Source organism: Hemitrygon akajei, chromosome 28 (assembly GCF_048418815.1).
Source record: "Hemitrygon akajei chromosome 28, sHemAka1.3, whole genome shotgun sequence".
Taxonomy (NCBI): domain Eukaryota; kingdom Metazoa; phylum Chordata; class Chondrichthyes; order Myliobatiformes; family Dasyatidae; genus Hemitrygon; species Hemitrygon akajei.
The window spans coordinates 14,360,588-14,381,849 of NC_133151.1; the positions used below are offsets into that span (position 1 = coordinate 14,360,588).

The 21,262-nt window shown below is 47.5% G+C and overlaps 1 protein-coding gene across 3 annotated transcripts in view; it reads left to right on the forward strand.

The window, feature by feature from the left end:
* The window catches only part of LOC140717700 (solute carrier family 22 member 6-A-like), a 30,345-nt gene extending 12,619 nt beyond the window's left edge, over nucleotides 1-17,726 (forward strand). For 2 of the 3 annotated variants that reach the window (XM_073031367.1, XM_073031369.1), the window contains 6 exons: nucleotides 730-853; nucleotides 1,076-1,188; nucleotides 7,865-8,079; nucleotides 14,110-14,218; nucleotides 16,669-16,872; nucleotides 17,452-17,726. In XM_073031367.1, the coding sequence (XP_072887468.1) occupies nucleotides 730-853; nucleotides 1,076-1,188; nucleotides 7,865-8,079; nucleotides 14,110-14,218; nucleotides 16,669-16,872; nucleotides 17,452-17,611 (925 nt within the window). In that variant the 3' untranslated portion in view covers nucleotides 17,612-17,726. The remainder of the gene's footprint in view (nucleotides 1-729; nucleotides 854-1,075; nucleotides 1,189-7,864; nucleotides 8,080-14,109; nucleotides 14,219-16,668; nucleotides 16,873-17,451) is intronic. The other variant, XM_073031368.1, reaches the window with a different exon arrangement.
* Nucleotides 17,727-21,262: the final 3,536 nt, after the last annotated feature.

Below are 21,262 nucleotides of genomic sequence, written 5' to 3' on the forward strand. Positions count from 1 at the left end.
AAGTTGCGTGTTTGAAACGAGCTGTCAAGAATGATAGTCGGGTCAAACACATTAGCAACATTTAAAAACCATCTAGATTAGTACGCGGATAGGAGGGGTGCAAATTGTGGGCAGATTTGAAACACTAACCCTGGCAGGGTATTTCATACCCAACTCTCTCTGTGTATAAAACTATCTCTGACATCCATCAATCACCTTAAAATTACACCCCCTCATATTAGCCATTTCCACCCTGGGAAAAAGTCTCTGGCTATCCACCCGATCTATGCCCCTTATCGTCTTGTACACCTCTACCAAGTCACTTCTCATCCTCCTTCCCTCACTCACTCAACCTCTCCTCACAAGACGTACTCTCTAATTCAGACAGCGCCCTGGTTAATCTTTTGCACCCTCTCTGAAGCTTCCTCATCCTTCCTATAATGAGGCGACCAGAACGGAACACAATACTCCAGGTGTGGTCTAATCAGGGTTTACAGAGCTGCAACATTACCTCACGGACCTTGAACTCAGTCTCTTGATTAATGAAGGCCAACACACCAAACGGCTTCTTAACCACCCTATCAACTTGCACGGCAACTTTCAGGCGTCTATGACTTCCTCATACCTCTATCTCTCCTCATTCTCCAGCGCTCCAGGAAATAAAGTCCTAACCTCTTCAGGCTTCCCCTATAACTCAAATCCTGGAAACGTCAATCAACCTGCAATGAGTTATCACCCTTGCTGTCACAGGTGGCTCTCGGAGTCGGCCCGATGGCTCATCGTGAACGGCAAGGAACACGTTGCTCTGAAGCAGCTGAAGAGGGTGGCGAAGCTGAATGGCCGGGAGGCAGAAGGGGAGAGGCTCACCGTTGAAGTAAGCACCATTCCCGGAAATGGATCCTACTCACGTGCCCGATATGGCCTCCACGGCACCTTAGCTCCGGCACACTGCCGCTGTTTGATGGCCGGGTAGTGTAGCGGTTTGTCCAACGTTTTACAGAGATGGTGAATTGGGTTTGATTCACGCCGTTGTCTGTAAAGAGTTCTCCCTGTAACTCACCTCATTTCATTCTGACCGACACCATGTGTTCCACAGATTCTGAAGGCGAGTGTGGAGAATGACCAGCTCACTGACAAGAGCCAGAGTGTGTTGGATCTGTTCCGGACACCAGTGATGCGACGGATCACCTGTTGTATGATGGTGGTTTGGTGAGTGAGCTTCTTTATCTTCGGACCTGGACAGTGACCACAAACACAACAAATTCAGTAAATGCTGGAAATCCAGAGCAACACACACACAAAACGCTGGGGCAGTTCAGCAGGTCAGACAGCAGCTATGGAAAGGAATAAACATTCTGTGTTTCAGGCCGAGGCACTTCATCAGGACTGGAAAGGATGTGGGAAGGAGCCAGAATAAGATGGCAGGTGTGTGGAAACTGTAGGGAAGTAAGGGTTAACACAATGTCCAGCTGAGGATAGTTTACCGATGGTGTGCAGTCAACCCAGGCAAGAAAGGCTTTTGAAGAGCAGGGGACAGGAGGAGACGAGATAAGAATGTAATCGAAGGAGATACAAAGAGCACGCACAAACGAGAACATAATAACTTTACTAACTTCAAGATATCATCATTGTCAGATTGGAGTTTCCCTCAACTTTTCACACCTCCGTTATAAATGGCAATTGTTCTTGCAAATAAGGAATGTGGACATACACAGCTTAGCAAATGGTCGCTACCCGTAACTGAGAGTAAATTCTATATAAAAAGCGCATGTCCCTGTTCAGACTTCAGATCAGTTTAGTGATGGGGGCCGCTCTGTTCTCCTTGGGCACAAGAAAATAAAGTGCGGTTGAGGAACGAGTGTGAGTTTTCAGAGTCCAGTTTATCGGCGATGACGGTGGGAGAGGTGGAGGGGGGAGTGGGTGAAGGAAGAAGCTGGGAGATTATAGGGAGAAACATAGAAACAGAAAAACTACAGCACAACACAGGCCCTTCAGCCCACAATGCTGTGCTGAACATATACTTACTTTAGAAATTACCTGGGGTTACCCATAACCCTCTATTTTTCTAAGCTCCATGTACCTGTCCAGGAGTCTCTTAAAAGACCCTATCGTATCTGCCTCCACCACTATCACCGGCAGCCCATTCCACGCACTCACCACTCTCTGCGTAAAAAACTTACCCCTGACATCTCCTCTGTACCTACTCCCCAGCACCTTAAACCTGTGCTTTCTCGCGCTAGCCATTTCAGCCCTGGGGAAAAAGCCTCTGACTATCCACACAATCAATGCCTCTCATCATCTTGTGCCTCTCATCCTCCGTCGCTCCAATAAGGGGTGAAGGGCAGAGGAAAAGGGAATCTGATGGGAGAGGGGAGTGGACAATGGGAGAAGGGGAAGAAGGAGGGAACCAGAATGGAAAAAGAGGGAAGGTGGGAGAGGATCTCACATGTTCTGTACATACCGCTGTGTAGTGAAAAAGGCACAACAGTGCTTCTTTCACCTCAGACAGTTGAGGAAGTTTGGTATGGGACCCCAAATCCTAAGAACTTTCCACAGGAGCACAATTGAGAGCATCCTGACTGGCTGCATCACTGCCTGGTATGGGAACTGTACCTCCCTCAATCGCAGGACTCTGCAGAGAGTGGAGTGGACAGCCCAGCACATCTGTAGATGTGAACTTCCCACCATTCAGGACATTTACAGAGACAGGTGTGTAAAAAGGGCCCGAAGGATCATTGGGGACCCGAGTCACCCCAACCACAAACTGTTCCAGCTGCTACCATCTGGGAAACAGTACCGCAGCATAAAAGCCAGGACCAAGAGGCTCCGGGACAGTTGCTTCCATCAGACCATCAGACTGAATAAATTACACTGACACAATTGTATTTCTATGCTATATTGACTGTTCATATTTAACCATCTTGTTCTGTCCTTTTGTACATACTATTTTTTTTAAAAAGCTATTATTAATGCTTTTTGAGAGGGTGATTTTAGATACATATCATATTTTTACTGAGTTAAGTATTGTATGTAATTAGTTTTGCTACAATAAGTGTATGGGACATTGGAAAAAATGTTGAATTTCCCCATGGGGATGAATAAAGTATCTATCTATCTATCTATTTATTATAAATTGCTATAAATTGCATATTGCACACTTAGATGGAGATGTAACGTAAAGACTTTTACTCCTCATGTATCTGAAGGATGTAAGAAATCAAGTTAATTCAGTAATGTTTTATGTTTTAATGCGGGGGCAGGGGGAAGGGTGGGGGACAGTCACTCTGCTCGGCAGGTGAGACTTGTTGCTGTGTAACTATCTCAGGTTCTGAGACTTACCCCGTGGTGGTTGTAGGAGTTGAATCTGGGACTGCACAAAGTGGTTCTGACAGCTTTGAGCATCTTTCTTCTCCAACGATCGTCTCTGCTCTCCTCAACTGATCGATGAATCGACTCCAGATCACATCAGATGTAATCTCCACTGTGTAGGAGAGTGGTTCAGGTCTGTCCTTAGTCTCTCTAAGTACCCACATTTGATCACCTCTGTAGTCGCCCACCAGGACAGCTTGTCCAGGAGTGAAACATTGAACCTCCTTGTTTGAGGAGCCCTCGGTTTGTGTCAGCTGTTTGTCCTGGACACTGCTTCTGAGAACGGGTTTGAGGAGATCCAAGCGTGACTCAGGAACAGCATAGCTGGAGAGCTGTTGGTTGTGGAGTGTGCTGCAATGTGATAGCTAAGCAGGAAATTTGCGAGCTCCTGGTTCAGTGTCAGTGCAGTGAGATCTGCTGACATTGCTCGCAGTGCCTTCTTTAGACTCTGGACAAACCTTTCTGCCAAGACATTTGTAGCTGGGAGGTACGGTACAGATGTAATATGTCTTAGTCCTTTGATATTCAGGGATGATTGAAACTGTTCTGAAACAATCTGTGGTCCGTTGTCACTGACTAAGTGTTCTGGAGCAGCAGTCCTTGAGAAGAGGTTTCTCAACACATCAGCGTGTGAGGCTGTTGGGAACACTTCAGGCCACTCTGTAGCTGCATCCACTCCTCCCCAGAAATTTGTTCTTAAGAATGGTCTGGCAAAATCCACATGAATCCTCTGTCAGGGCAATGCAGGCCTTTCCCAGGGACGGGGAGGTGAGCTCTTGGCATCGTCTAGACATGTTGGCATCCTGAACAGCGCACGGCAAGCTGTTCGATCTGGTGATCTGTCCCAGGCCACCGGACAAAGCTTCGAGCCAATGCCTCCATTTTGACCACACTTAGATGACTGGCATGTAGCTCCATTCAGACTTCAGCTCTCAGCTTGCATGGTACAACAAGTCTCTGTCCCCACACAAGGCAACACACAGCAAGGGCAAGTTCATCCTGGCTCTGGTAAAAACAGGGGATCTGGAATTTCTGTTACACATTCCAGCCATTGTGGATACCCTGGGACAGGAGACAGTGGGGGGGTCTTTTCCGCTTCCCCTTTGAACTGTCTCTGCTGTAATAGGGAGACTTCCAATTCGCATGAGGGAGAATATGTCATGAAGAGTGTCCGCTTTTGTAAATGTTTCAGGTATTTCCTTTTCCAAGGGTAAACGGGACAATCCGTCATCATTTCCATGGTTAGTTGTCCTTGTGAATTTGATCTTGCCCTTTAAGAAACAGAGCCCATCTCTGCATTAGTGCTACTGTTGTTACTGGAACACCCTTCTGTGGGTTGAAAATGGACACCGGTGGTTGATGATCAGTAACGAGGGTAAACTGTCTCCCATACAAGTACTGGTTGAAATGTTTTACACCCCAAACCAGACTCAAGGCCTCTCTGTCAATCTGGGTGTAATTTTTATCTGCGTTGGTACACTGTAATGATTTGATCAGTATGGACAGTATGCAAGACAGGCTTTTCACTGGCTCTCGGTAACAAGTTCCAAACATACATGCATGCAAAGTGAAGCTGTACCAGAGCTGTGCTCTGTCCACACTCCTACACGGGTCAGAGTGCTGGCCCACAACAGAGAACGACCCTGCCAAGCTGTCGTCATTCCACACCATGAGCCTCCGGAAGAATCTCTGTATTTTCAGGCCAAGAAAGATCTCCAACCACACCCTACTCTCTCAGTGCCCACCAAGAGGACATGGCCACGATCACCATGAGGAAACGTTGGAGATGGATTAGGCACGTGATGAGATGAGAGGCCAACTCCATCACCAACACAGCACTTCACTGGAGCCCCAAAGAGTGGAGTAAACACAGAACAAAGACAACTTGTCTCCGTACTGTCGAGGCAGAAATGAGGACCCTGAACCACACTGATGAACAGAGATGGAGGCCCTTCATTGCTGATCTACAGCCCAGCAGCATAACAGGCAGTGTCTAATAGTAATGTGCATTCTCACACTCACACAGTCTCTCTCTCTCTCACACACACACTCACTCACACACATACTCATACGCTGTCTCACACACACACACACTCTCTCACATACACACTTTCACACACTTGCACACATACGTACTCTCTCTCTCTCTCACACACACTTCTTCCTCTTCTTCAGTTCTCCATCGAAATCTGATGACAACATCCACTCCTTTAACGGTGAGATCTTTGATGACTGTCCAGTCCTATCCTGGACACACAAACTCTATTGCAAGTGGGACATGTATATGTGGTAGTGGCGATAGTGATGGCAACCATGGCTGCATTTCTCCTGGCTCTCTTCTGCTGTCTTCTGGTTGTTCTTTCCATCTCCAGAATACGAACCCTGTCCCTACATAGCTGTCGCCAAGAGTTATGGTCAGCAGCAACATCCTCCAGGTAATTGGGGGATGATTGTGCACTTCCTTACAGCATTCTTCACCTGATCCTTATAGCGTTTCTTTGGCCCTCCAGCTGAGCGTTGACCATGATGTAGCTGGCTGTATAACACTCTGTGGGGTAGCCGAGATGGGGGCATCCTTATCACCTGCCCCAGCCACTGCAGCTGACGCTGGGTGATCATGGCCTCAATACTAATGCGGTTGGTCTTTACAAGTATTTCAGTGTGAGGCACCTGCTCACTCCAGGTAATTCCCAGGATGCGCTGAAGGCAGCTTATGTGGAAGCGCTTCAAGGACTTGATGTGTCGGCTGTAGGTTACCCAAGCTTCACAGCCATAAAGGAGGGTGGTGACACAGACCACTTGGTATACGGTGACCTTTGTGGAGCGACGAAGGCTCCTGTTCTGAAAGACTCTACGCCAAAGTCTCCCAAAGGCAGCTGATGCCTGTTTAATGTGGCTCTGGATGTCGTTGTCAATGCCGCTATCCTCAGAGAGAATGCTCCCCAGATATTTGAAAGATGGCACTATTGACAGCTTTTCATCACCAACAGTGATGGCAGGTAGGGTGGGTGGGACACTGGTCTCCATTGGCAAACCACTTCTGGCTTGGTGGTATTGACAATCAGCCCCATCCTGCTGTACGCTCTCACCGCCACAGCAAGGACAGTCTGAAGATCCTCCGGAGTATGGGCCACAAGAGCACAGTCTCTGCATACTGCAGTTCCAGGACCCGTTCTCGACGGAGTTTGGTGGTTGTGTGGAGCCTCCTGATGTGAAAGAGGTTGCCATCTAATCTGACGTCCACTGCCACACCACTGCTGTCCTCAATCTCATTGTGGAGAAGCTTGGTAACACAAAAGGAAGATGTTAAAGAGCACTGGCGCTAGCACACACCCCTGCCTCACCCCTGAGCGTACGAGGAAGGGCTCGGACTCTTGTCCTCCTATGGTCACCCGAGCAGTCATCCCATCGTGGAACTGACAGAGGATGTTAACAAATTTATTGGGACAGCCAAACCTGAGCTCTCTTTGCACAGTGTTGAATGCTTTGGAGAGGTCGCCAAAGGCCAGAAACAGGTCCTGATGTTGCTCCCGGCACTTTTCCTGAAGCTGCCGGGCTGTGAAGATCATGTTGATTGTGCTCCTGTTCTTCCTAAATCCACACTGTGACTCAGTGATGTTGCTGATGACTCTCTGAACCATCACCCTAGCCACGACCTTTCCAGCAACAGAGAAGAGTGATATGCCCCAACTATTGCCGCAGAGGGCCTTGTCACCCTTGTTCCATAGAAATCTGATGACACCACACACACACACACACACACACACACACACACACACACACACACACACACTCTCTCTCCCTCCACCCGCCCTCCCCCCCCCCCCCAATGCCAGAGCTCAGGATCGAACCCACGACTCTGGAGCTGGGAGACAGCGTCACTAGCCACTACACCTGTGCAACCTGTCATCACAATAGACTATAAACAGTTGTGACCCCAGGACTGATCCCTGTGGCACTCAGTTTGCCTGTTTACAACCAAGATGCATCCACAGAAATCATCCTGACTTGACCGTACTCCATTTAGTACACGGAGAATCACAGCTCTGTACGGGCCCTTCGGCCCACGATGCTGTGCTGACCCTTTAATCCACTCCAAGAACAATCTAACCTTCCCTCCCCCATTGCCTTCCATTTTTCTATCCTCCATGTGTCTATCTAAGAGGCTTTTAAATGTCCCTAATGTATCTGCCTCTACCAGCAGCCCAGGCACAGCGATCCACACATCCATCTTTCTCTGTATAAAAAACCTACCTCTACTTCCCCCAGTCACCTTAAGATAACTCTCCCTCATGTTAGCCATCACCACCCCAGGGAAAATTCCCTGGCTGACCACATGATCAATGCCTCTTATCACCTTATACACCCCTATCAAGTCACCTCTCATCCTCCTTCACTCCAAAGAGAAAAGCCCCAGCTCACTCAACCTTTCCTCACAAGACACACTCTCCAATCCAGGCAGCATCCTGATAAATCTCCACTCCACACATTTTGTGTTTTGTTTTTGTGTGAACAGGTTTTCAATGAGCTTTGCCTATTATGGGCTGTCAATCGACCTGCAAGGGTTCGGAGTCAACATCTACCTCATCCAGCTCATCTTTGGAGCCGTTGATTTTCCGGCAAAGATCGTGACCTTCCTGACGCTGAGCCTGATCGGGAGAAGGTTCACACAGGTCACCTCCCTTACCCTGGCAGGGTCCACACTGCTGGCAAACGCCATTATTCCTAAAGGTAGGAGTTCGTCAGTAATGTCCTAATGTCCTGAGATCTCTCAACAGGATGGATGTGAATGTTTGTGTTGGTGGGAATCCAGATAGCGAAGTCTTTATTTGGAACTGAAAGGTTTCTTTATCAATCTCCATTCAAGGGAAAGCGAGTTGCAGTCTCAATCAGGATTGTGGCTCTGAATTAGTTGCTTTTCACTTCTGTAGGGATGGTTTTGATCTGTAATGATGTTGGAGGAATGTGTGTGTGTATGTATGTGTGTGTGTGTGTGTGTGCGTGTGCCTATGTGTTTCTGTGTGTGTGTGTGTGTGCATGACTCTGTGTTTCACTCCGTGTGTGTGTGTGTGTGTGTGTGTGTGTGTGTGTGTGTGTGTGTGTGTGTGTGTGTGTGTGTGTGTGTGTGTGTGCTTTACTGTGAACATAACAACATAAGAAATATGAGCAGGAGTCGGCCTTCTGGCCCGTTGAGCCTGCTTCGCTATTCATTAACATCAGGGCTGATCTGAACATGGACTCATCTCCACCTACCTGCCTTTTCCCTATAACCCTTAATTCCCCTACTGTGCAAAAATCTATCCAACCTTGTCTTAAATATATTTACTGTTTAGCCTCCACTGCTTCGCTGGGCAGAGAATTCCACAGATTCACCACTCTCTGGGAAAAGCAGTTCCTCCTCTTCAACGCCCTAAATTTACTTCCCCAAATCTTGAGATTATGTCCCCTAGTTCTAGTCTCACCTACTTTCCTGCCTGTATCTTATCTATCCCTTTCATAATTTTATATGTTTCTATAAAATCTCCTCTCATTCTTCTGAATTCTAGTGAGTACAGTCCCAGGTGACTCAATCTCTCTTCCTAGTCTAACTCCCTCATCTCTGGAATCAACCTGGTGAACCTCCTCTGCACTGCCTCCAAAGCTAGGATATTCCTCCTCAAGTAAGGAGACTGGAACTGCACACAGTACTCCAGGTGCGGCCTCACCAGTACCCTGTACAGTTGCAGCATGACCTCCCTGCTCTTGAATTCAATCCCTCCAGCAATGAAGGACAACATTCCATTTGCCTTCTCGATAGCCTGCTGCACCTGCAAACCAACCTTTTGTGATTCATGCACAAGCACTCCCAAGTTCCTCTGCACAGCAGCATGCTGCAATCTTTTACTATTTAAATGATAATCTGATCTTTCATTTTTCCTTCCAAAGTGGATGACCCCACATTTACTAACATCGTACTTCATCTGCCAGACCTTTGCCCACTCACTTAACCTATCTATATCTCTCTGCAGATTCTCCATATCCTCTGCACAATTTGCTTTTCCACTCAATTTAGTGTCATCAGCAAACTTAGATGAAAGAGCTGATTGTGACCTCAGGAAGGATAAGATGAAGGAACACATGCCAGTCTTCATAGAGGGATCAGAAGTGGAGAGGGTGAGCAATTTCAAGTTCCTTGGTGTCAGGATCTCTGAGGATTTAACCTGGACCCAACCTAGAAAGCAGGAAATTGAGAAGCAGGACCACAAAAGTAGTAATCTCGGGATTACTGCATGTGTCATGTGACAGAGAGTGTAGGAATAGAATGAGGTGGAGGATAAATGCATGGCTGAGGGATTGGAGCAGGGGGCAGGGATTCAGATTTCTGGAACACTTTTAGGGCAGGTGTGACCTGTACAAAAAGGATGGGTTGCACTTGAATCCTAGGGGGACCAATATCCTGGCGGGGGTGGTTGGCTAAGGCTACTAGGGAGAGTTTAACCTGCTGGGGTGTTGAGAACTGAACTGAAGTGATGGAGGAAGAGGCGGTTGGCTCACAAATAGAGAAAGTTTGGAAACAGCGCTAGAGGGAGGATAGGCAGGTGATAGAGAAGGGATGCACTAAGACGGATGTGGTATTGGGAAATGAACCTGGTCAGGTGTCAGATCTCTCAGTGGGAGAGCATTTTGGAGATAGTGATCACAATTCTATCTCTTTTAGCATAGCATTGGAGAGGGATAGGAACAGACAAGTGAGGAAAGTGTTTAACTGGATTTGGGGAAATATAAGGCTATCAGGCAGGAACTTGGAAGCATAAATTGGGAACAGATGTTCTCAGGGAAATGTATGGAAGAAATGTGGAAAATACTCAGGGGATATTTGCGTGGAGTTCTGCATAGGTATGTTCCAATGAGACAGGGAAAGGATGGCAGGGTACAGGAACCGTGGTATACAAAGGCTGTTGTAAATCTAGTCAAGAAGAAAAGAAGAGCTTATGAAAGGTTCAATAATTTAGTGTACAATGTCCTGTGTATGTTTCTCAAAATGGCTTCTTTGGTTTGTTAAGAGTAGGAATGCTTCTTTGTCTGATAAGTGTTTCTCTCGCAGTTGTTTAGCTTTAGACTTGCTGATATGGGGATTGCATTCATTTGTTAACCAGTGGGGAATGTTATTTTGTCTTGTGAGGCTGGGAGCTTGGGGGGGGGGGGGGGTTTTGCAGGTTTTCAGGAGAGTCGGGAAGAAGACGCCGAGGCAGGTGGACATGCGCTGCACTGCTTGGTTGACCACCGGGGGTGGTCCCAGGTGCGAGGACGTAGAGGTTGGAGGAAAGTGATGAGGGGTCGAATGGTTCGATGGTTGAGCTCCAACGATGTGCACTAAACTGACTGAACTTTGATAAGTTGGCGCCGTTTGCTTTTCTTTTCTTTCATATATATTGTATTGCCTAGTACTCTTTTAGTTTTAGTAAACTCTTTAAAGTGTATTCCGTAATGGTATCTGGTGTGAGTTTGATATTGTGTGTGTACGCGCGGCGTAAACTTGATTCCCACAGCACCTGCGTGTATGGGAGGTGGGGTTGGTGAGTGGCTGGATCTCCTTTTCCCCTAGACATATACCAGTCTGTTGGGTAAGTGTTACATTTGATAATGATAGAGATCTAGAAGATTATAAGGCTAGTAGAGAGGTGCTTAAGAATGAAATTAGGAGAGCCAGAAGGTGCCATGAGAAGGTCTTGGCAGACAGGATTAAGGGAAACCCAAAAGACCTCCTACAAGTATGTGAAGAGCAAGAGGATAAGATATGAGAGAATAGGACCAATAGCCCAGGAAAATATAGACCAGTGAGTTTTAGTTCAGTGGTTGGTAAGTTGATGGAGAAGATCCTGAGAGACAGGATTTATGAAGATTTGGAGAGGCATAATATGATTAGGAATAGTCAGCATGGCTTTGTGAAAGGCAGGTCGTGCCTTACGAGCCTGATTGAATTTTTTGAGGATGTGACTATACACATTGATGAAGGTAGACCAGTAGATGCAGTGTATATAGATTTCAGCAAGGCATTTGATAAGGTACCCCATACAAGGCTTATTGAGAAAGTAAGGAGGCATGCCAAGGGGAAATTGCTTTGTGGATCCAGAACTGGCTTGCCCACAGAAGGCAAAGAGTGATTGTAGAAGGGTCATATTCTGCATGGAGGCCGGTGACCAGTGGTGTGCTTCAGGGATCTGTTCTGGGACCTCTACTCTTCGTGATTTTTATAAATGACCTGGATAAGTAAGTGGAGGGATGGGTTAGTAAGTTTACTCATGACACAAAGGTTGGGGGTGTTGTGGATAGTGTGGAGGGCTGTCAGAGGTTACAATGGGACATTGATAGGGTGCAAAATTGGGCTATGAAGTGGCAGATGGAGTTCAACCCAAATAAGTGTGAAGTAGGTCAAATATGATGGCAGAATATAGCATTAATGGTAAGACTCTTGGCGGTGTGGAGGATCAGAGGGATCTTGGGATCCGAGTCCATAGAACACTTAAAGCTGTTGCGCAGGTTGACTCTGTGGTTAAAAAGGCATACGGTGCATTGGCCTTCATCGTGGGATTGAGTATAGGAGCCAAGAAGTAATATTACAGCACACTGGTCAGACCTCACTTGGAGTACTGTGCTCAGTTCTGGTCGCCTCACTACAGGAAGGATGTGGAAACCACAGAAAGGGTACAGAGGAGATTTACAAGGATGTTGCCTGGATTGGAGAGAATGCCTTATGAGAATAGGTTGAGTGAACTCGGCCTTTTCTCCTTGGAGCGACGGAGGATGAGAATTGACCTGATAGAGGTGTATAAGATGATGAGAGGCATTGATCATGTGGATAGTCAGAGCCTTTTTCCCAGGGCTGGATGGCTGGCATGAGAGGGCACAGTTTTAAGATGCTTGGAAGTAGGTACAGAGATGTCAGGGGTAAGTTTTTTACGCAGAGTGGTGAGTGTGTGGAATGCGCTGCTGGTGATGGTGGTGGAGGTAGATATGATAGGGTCTTTTAAGAGACTCCTGGACAGGTATATGGAGCTCAGAAAAATAGAGGGCTATGGGTAATTCTAGGTAATTTCTAACATAAATATGGGTGCAGTTTGAAGGACGGTGGGAGTGAAGGATGAGGTTTGTGTTGTTGTTTGACGGACAGTGGGAGTGAAGGACGGGGTTTGTGTTGTTGCTTGACGGACAGTGGGAGTGAAGGACGGGGTTTGTTTTGTTGTTTGACAGACAGTGGGAGTGACGGACGGGGTTTGTGTTGTTGTTTGATGGACGGTGGGAATGAAGGACGGGGTTTGTGTTGTTGTTTGACGGACGGTGGGAGTGAAGGACGGGGTTTGTTTTGTTGTTTGATGGACGGTGGGAGTGAAGGACGGGGTTTTGTTTTGTTGTTTGACGGACGGTGGGAATGAAGGACGGGGTTTGTTTTGTTGTTTGATGGATGGTGGGAGTGAAGGACGGGATTTGTTTTGTTGTTTGACGGACGGTGGGAGTGAAGGACGGGGTTTGTTTTGTTGTTTGACGGACGGTGGGAGTGACGGACGGGGTTTGTTTTGTTGTTTGACGGACAGTGGGAGTGAAGGACGGGGTTTGTTTTGATGTTTGACGGGCGGTGGGAGTGAAGGACGGGGTTTGTGTTGTTGTTTGACGGACAGTGGGAGTGAAGGACGGGGTTTGTTTTGTTGTTTGACGGACGGTGGGAGTGACGGACGGGGTTTGTTTTGTTGTTTGACGGACGGTGGGAATGAAGGACGGGGTTTGTGTTGTTGTTTGACGGACGGTGGGAGTGAAGGACGGGGTTTGTTTTGTTGTTTGACGGACGGTGGGAATGAAGGACGGGGTTTGTTTTGTTGTTTGACGGACGGTGGGAATGAAGGACGGGGTTTTGTTTTGATGTTTGACGGACAGTGGGAGTGAAGGACGGGGTTTGTGTTGTTGTTTGGTGGACAGTGGGAGTGAAGGACGGGGTTTGTGTTGTTGTTTGGTGGACAGTGGGAGTGAAGGACGGGGTTTGTGTTGTTGTTTGACGGACAGTGGGAGTGACGGACGGTCGTGTTTTCCTGTTGTTGGTTTGTTCCTCACTATGCTCTGTGTTTGTCTGCTGAACTTGATGCCATGCTCTGTTCACATCGGAATTTGTGAACTTTACTCCGTACACTCTGTGCATTCTTGTGTTTTTCCGTCTTGTACGTTGCAGGTCATCCTGTTGACTGCAATTTTGCCCCATCATCAGCCTCTCCTTGCTGGCAGTATCACTACACACTGCCTCCGTTTGTAAACCATCCTCAGCCCTTTTACTCCCGTTCCCATCCCCCTACTAACCCTCTTTAAACCCTCCTGAACAGCTCTAGCAAACCTGCCTGCCCGGATACTGGTTCTCCAGTATCGCCCACAGGGTATATCACCGTCTGGTATGGAGGGGTCGCTGAGGATCTCTTCTGCGGAAGTTACAACCTGTGCAAAAGGGACCGTTACACACCCTGTGGGAATGACCTGCATGGTACATTTGTAGAGATTTGTGAGTGTTTTTGGTGACATCCCAAATCTCCTCAAACTGTTAATGGAATCTCATGAAATGCATTGTCGTTTGTTCTTCGTAACTGGATCAGTGAGAACAACTTTAGACTCTAATCCAACAACACCTTGGGTACAGGAACTTCGGGATTATTCTCTGACTGTTTTATGCATTTCGAAGCCGTAAGTGGGCCTCCTGCCATTTGCAAAGTGAGTAACCGCCCACCGCCTCTGTTGCCCTTGCAGACCTGCAGACTGTGCGGATTTCACTCGCTGCCTTTGGCAAGGGGTGTCTCGCGGCCACCTTCTCCGGCTGCTACCTCCACACCGGGGAACTTTTCCCAACGGTGGTCCGGTGAGTACTCCGCCCACCCTGCGGCTGATTCGGGTCCGGAGCTAAACTGGCATCCCATGCAAGGTGCGTCTCCGATGACCACCCGGCGAGTTAGACTCAAACCTAATTTTAATTTAGAGATACAGGCAATTCCAGCCCAGCGAGCCCTTGCTGGCAGGTGACACCCATGGAACCAATTGACCTACTGGCCCGTGGATCTTTCGAATGTGGTAGGAAACCGGAGCACTGGAGGAAAACCATGAGGCCAGTGGAAGCGCGGACAAACTCCTTACAGACAGTTGCGGTTGTGAAATTTGTTGTCTTGTGGCAGCAGGTCTGTGCAACACAGAAATGACGATAAGTTACAACATTTAATATAAGTTACAAAATAGAATTCTGATTGAATTCTTTGAGGATGTAACAAAACACATTGATGCAGGTCGAGCAGTGGATGTAGTGTATATGGATTTCAGTAAGGCATTTGATAAGGTTCCCCATGTCAGGAAGTAACGAGGCATGGGATCCAAGGAGACCTTGCTTTGTGGATACAGAATTGGCTTGCTCGCAGAAGGTAAAGGGTGGTTGTAGATGGTTCGTATTCTGCATGGAGGTGGTGTTTCTCTGGGATCTGTGTTGGGACCGCTCCTCTTTGTGATTTTTATAAATGACCTGGATGAAGAAGTAGAAGGGTGGGTTAGTAAGTTTGCTGATGACAGAAAGGTTGGAGGTGTTGTGGATAGTGTGGAGGGTTGTCAGAGGTTATAGCGGGACATTGATAGGATGCACAACTGGGCTGATAAGTGGCAGATGGAGTTCAACCCAGATATGTGTGAAGTGGTTAATTTTGGTAGGTCAAATTTGAAGACAGGATATAATATAAATGGTAAGACTCTTAGCAGTGTGGAGGATCAGAGGGATCTTGGGTTCTGCGCAGGCTGACAGTGTTGTTGCGAAGGCGTATAATGTGTTGGCCTTCATCAACAGTGGTCAGACCTCACCTGGAGTACTGTCTTCAGTTCTAGTCACCTCACTACAGGAAGGACGTGGAAACCATAGAAAGGGTGCAGAGGAGATTTACAAGGATGTTGCCTGGATTGGGGAGCATGCCTTATGAGAATAGGTTGAGTGAACTTGCCTTTTCTCCTTGGAGTGACGGAGGATGAGAGGCGACCTGATAGAGGTGTATAAGATGATAAGAGGCACTGATCGCATGGATAACCAGAGGCTAAGGGAGCTAGGGCTTTACTCTTTGGAGAGAAGGAGGATGAGAGGAGACATGATAGAGGTGTACAAGATATTAAGAGGAATAGACAGAGTGGACAGCCAGCGCCTCTTCCCCAGAGCACCACTGCTCAGTACAAGAGGACATGGCTTTAAGGTAAGGGGAGGGAAAATCAAGGGGGATATTAAAGGAAGGTTTTTCACTCAGAGAGTGGTTGGTGCGTGGAATGCACTGCCTGAGTCAGTGGTGGAGGCAGATACACTAGTAAGTTTAAGAGACTACTAGACAGGTATATGGAGGAATTTAAGGTGGGGGGTTATATGGGAGGCAGGTTTTGAGGGTCGGCACAACATTGTGGGCCGAAGGTCCTGCTATGTTCTATGTTCTATTCCCAAGGCTGAAATGGCTAACAGAAGGGGGCAGAGTTTTAAGGTGCTTGGAAGTAGGTACACGTGGGACGTTAGAGGTAAGTTTTTTACACAGATAGTGGGGGCGGGGTGCGTGGAATGTACTGCAAGTGATGGTGATGGAGGTGTAAATAATAGGGTGTATTAAGAGAGTCAGATAGGTAAACGGAGCTTAGAAAAATTTAGAGCTATGCAGCAGGGAAATTCTAGGCAGTTTCTAGAGTAGGTTACATGGTCAGTACAACATTGTGGGCCGAAGAGCCTGTAATGTGCCGTAGATTGTTCTGTTTATGTTCGATAAGTGTGAGTACAGAGGAGGAATATCAGATACTGTTCATGGGTTTATACATCTAATGATGGCGAGGAAGAAGCTTTAAAGCAGTTTCTCAAATAAACATGTACAAACAAGCTGGATGAACTCAGCAGGTCGGGCAGCATCCGTTGAAAGGAGCAGTCATTGACTGCTGCCCGCCCTGCTGAGTTAATTCAGCTTGTTTGTACATGTTTATTTGACCACAGCATCTGCAGTGTACTTTATGTTTAAAACAGTTTCTGTCCTTTTCCTTTTACAGCAAGGGTTCCCAGCCTGGGGTCCTTGGACCCCTTGCTTAACGGCATTGGTCCATAGCATGGACGAGGTTGAGAACTCTGGCTCTGGAGGAATATGGGCCAAAGACAGGGAAATAGGACAAGCTCAGATGGACAACTTTGTGGCTACATCCAGGATGAGCCGAAGGGCCTTTCACCCTTTGAATATTGCCACATTGCCACCGAGCTCCTGCCTTAATATCTGCCGTAACTGATAACTCGTTCCGTTTCTCTATGTTCCCCCCACCGAACAGGCAGACGGGAATGGGGCTCAGCAGTTCCATGGCGCGGTTGGGCGCAATGGTGGCGCCCGTCGTAAGAATGAGTGGCGATTACATCCCCTTTTTGCCGTCGACGATATATGGCGGAATGGCTGTAATCGCAGGAGTTACTGCCTTCTTCCTTCTGGAGACACGGAACGTCCCGTTACCGGAAACGATCGACGATGTAGAGAACAGGTTTGTATCTGTCGCGTGTTGACTGGGGTTCCCAAAACACCAAGGCCAACAGAAACGGTGCATTTCTGGGTATCCGCTCGGTCGGAGAGATGTGATGGAGCCGGAGAGGGTACAAGACAGATTCACCAAGATATTCCCTGGGGTGCAAAGGTTCAGTAATGAAGAGAGACAGGAGAGGGTGCAGAGGAGGTTCACAAAGATATTTCCTGGGATGGAGGGGTTTGGTTATGAGAGACCTAGAGGAATACAAGAGGGTTTCACCAAGATATTCCCTGGGGTGGAGAATTTCACCAAGATACTCCCTGGGATGCAGGGGTTTGGTTACGAGGAGGGAACAGTCGAGGAGGGAGAGGTGGTCTTTATATCAAAACTTCAAGCAAGAGCCAAAGAGTGGGGTTGTGTCCATTCAGAAATCTGATGATTTCTGGTTCCTAAAACGTTCAGTGTGTGTCTTCAGGCTCCTGTACCTCCTCCCTGATGGTAGCAATGAGAAGAGGCCGTGTCCTGGGTGGTGCAGGACCTTCATGATGGATGGGAGACGTGACAGTGGTAATCAGCAGGGTATTTTTTTCTGTTTAGAGCCAAGAAGAGCTCTAAAAGGGTCAGCAAATTACGGAATGAAGATGTCCCACTGCAGGAAGTTCATACGTCGCTCATGAAACAGACGGTTGAAGCACATCCGACGCCCCATCCAGACGCCGCCGCACCCTGTAGCTATTTAAAGGCAGGTCGGCCATGATAGTATTGACAGGACAGGCCGGACGGGCCGAATGGACAGTTCCTCCTTCCGTTTCAGATGTTGTGATGTGGATGTATGCACGGAGATTCTCTCACAAACCGATCAATAAAGTGATCAGAAGCTCTACTTTCTCTGAAGTGACGTTGAATTTGAGATTTTCATGACTATGATGGTAATATAAAAAGACAGATTCCAGACCAGATCCCGGTCGGATCAGATTCACACACAAAATGCTGGAGGAAATCAGCAGGTCAGACAGCATCTATGAAGGGGAACGAACAGTCAGTGTTTCGGGCAGGAAACATTGACTCTTTGTTCCTTTCCATAGATGCTCCCTGTCCTGCTGAATTCCTCCAGCATTTTGTGGGTTACACCACAGAAAACATCCCGTTCGGATCCATCCCGGCTCGGTACGGGAACGGCTCTGCCCGCGACCACGACAAACCGCAGAGAGTTGCGGACACAGCTCGGACCGTCACAGGGGCCAGCCTCCCCTCCACGGACTCCGTCTACCTCTACAGTCCCTCCGCAGCCGGTATAATCACCCTCCCCGTACACTCTCTCTTCGGACAGAAGCCTGAAAAGCTCGTCCCACCAGGCTCAAGGACATTATGTGCGCGTCTGTCGTGTGTGTCAGCTCAGGGTATGAACAGTGTGCGTGAGAGAGAGAGACGCTCGGATGATAGCTCCCCGGCGAGGAACGACAGGGCAGGAGCCCGAGTTTCACGGAAATGCAACTGAGGCAATAGCAATTGACCCGGGGCACGGGGCGGTGAGCCGCCGATAATCTCCGACACGGGGCGGCAGATGCACAGACAGTGAGTTCAGACTCATTTGAAGGGTGATACGTTTCTGGATATGCAGGAAATCGAGGAATACAAGAGGCGGTATGGAGAGGACGTTGAGGCAAAAGAGCAGCCGGAATCTTGAAGAATGCCGGCACAGAATGTACTCTCACTGAATCTACTCTTACTGCTGCTGTTTATTCCGAGCCCTCCGTTGGGCGGGGTCAGGGGTGAGCCATGGATATCGCGTACTAGCTGTCTAGATGAGAAGCCAGGGCAGTACGACATGGAGAGCAAGCTCCTGTCGGTGTATCAGCCCCCCGCCCCTCTCCACACAGACACCGATCGACTTTGGCACCAGCAGTGTCACCGGAACTCAATCTGCGACTGCCTCGGGGACTCCAGCTCCGGACTTCTCCCTCGGTTTTACTCCTGAAGCCTTCCCCATGAGTCTGTAGAGCCACAAGGCAGCGGCAGTTTGAGATCAGAGGTTTCTTTCTCTCAGATGAGCTGCCAACCACAGCTGAGACCCGTCTGCCCACTGGGAGCATTGAATAGGTAGTGGGATAGTACAACATAGTACAGGCCCTTCGGCCCACAATACCAGAGGTGTCAAACACTCCTCGTACATTGAGGAGTACATTAAAGTTCGGGGTGTTCCCGAGTTCAGAGTTCAAATCCGTCAGGTGTGTATGTTCTCCACGTGAACCTCGAGGGTTTCCTCCGGGTGGTTTGTGCCGACCCTTAAACCCTGCCTCCCATATAAACCCAACCTTAAATTCCTCCATATACCTGTCTAGTAGTCTCTGAATCAATTAAGGATTGAGCAAGTGACGTAGGGTGCACAGTCACGTGACGTGATTGCTTTTTTCTCTCTTTCAATATTTTTATTAATATTATATAAATTGCATGAATACAAATATAAAATTCATAAGGATACAAGTGATACAAATTATATTACATTTAAATCACAGTATCCCATATTCCAAATCAATCATGTGGAAAAAAAGACTGAATAACGAAATGGAATGAAATAAAATAATTGTATTTTATTAAGAAAGAATCCACCCCACTACCAGAATGAGCTGGTTGGTGAAAAGAAGAGAAAAGAAATACCCTACTATATAATATTATATTAGTAAAAGCTCAGATCCACACTTTAATAACAGTTCAAAGATTATGATAACAACTCAGAAAAGGTTAGAAAATCATGTTGAGAATCAGAAATCGAACAACAGATCTTCTCTAGATCAAGGCACAACATAATTTCAGATAGCCATTGACCATGAGTGGGCGGGTCAGCCTCCTCCCATTTTATTATTCCATTATTCCTATTTTAATATACGGCGTTTGTTAAATGTTATGCATTCTCCATCTAAGGAAATATCGGAATGTATGATATCTTTGGATGCGGAGAAGGCCTTGGACAGAGTTGAATGGAATTTCCTTTTTACATCCTTAGAAAAATTTAATTTTGGACTTAATTTTATTCGTTGGATTAATTTACTTTATTTATTTCTCTCCGCTCGGGTTCTTACTAATCTTCAGAATTCTAAACCCTTTAAATTTCAACGTGGAACTAGACAAGGTTGTCGTTTGAGCCTCTGCTTTTTGATTTGCCGTTAGAACCCTCAGCAACTGCTTTTCGAGAGTCTAAAGAGATTACTGGTATTTTAAGGAGAGGTACTATTCATAAAGTGTTTGGGTTATAATTACTGATAACGGAGGAACTAACCAATGGAAGCAATGTTGTTCTATCTGTATGTGTGGGAACCTGGAGTGAGTGGCGGGATTTTCGGGAGGAGAACCGAAGAGGACGGACGTGCTGGACGCGCTCTGGCCGACCACCGAGGTTGGTCCCGGGCGGTGGGTCGAGGAGGTCGGAGAAGATGGACCGAAGGTATCGATAATCAGGCTCCAACGGTTGTGCACGAATTGACTGAACTATGATAAGTTTTGGCGCCTTTTTCTTTTTATATTGTATCGCTATTAATTACCTCGTTCCAGTAAGATTTATGAAGCGTACTCTGTCAACGTACATTGTGTGCTGTCTGAATCTACGCAAGCGGGAGACACGGTTTGGCAGGTGGACGGATTTTCCCCTGGACATACACAGGCCGATAGCCCAGGGCGTTACACATGGAACAATGAAAAATAGAGGGCTATGGGTAACCTTAGGTAACTTCTACGGTAAGCACATGATCGTCACTGCTTTGCTGGCCGGAGGGCCTGTATTGTGCTGCAGGAGTTTTCAGTTTCTATGCTCCGCATTAACGTTTTGGCTCCCTGGCTTACCGAGGTCAGGATATAAGTTAATGGATTGTTGTCAGTCTTCACCTCGAACTTGGCACCATATAGACAGCCCATTCCAATGCCAGCAACTCCAATTTGTGCGTGGGGTAGTTAGCCGAGGGAAGGTGACCGTACAGAAGCTTACTAAGAAGCTAAGGGTCACTTACTTTGGAACAGATCTTGACGAACCTCCGATAGTACCCGCAGAAACCAATGAACGAGCCTAGCGGGCTCATATTCCTGGGCCTTGGCCATATAGTCGCCGCCTCTATCTTTGCCGATCCGTAGCTATCTCCTCCCTCACTTCCCACAGTAGCCTGGGTTACATCACGTCCGTTCCCGACGACTTATCCAATTTGATGCTTTCCAAAAGCTCTTTCTTAATGTCTATATGCTCAAGCTTCGCAGTTCATTATGGTGAAGACTATGCCTTATCACCCTAAGGGTGATCCCGAGCCCGGGAGCTTCAACCGGACATTGCTGGACATAGATCCGCAAGATGAACAAATGGTGTCAGCATATTAAGCATCTGGTCCACTGCCAGAACTGTACACAGAATGAAACTACTGGGTTC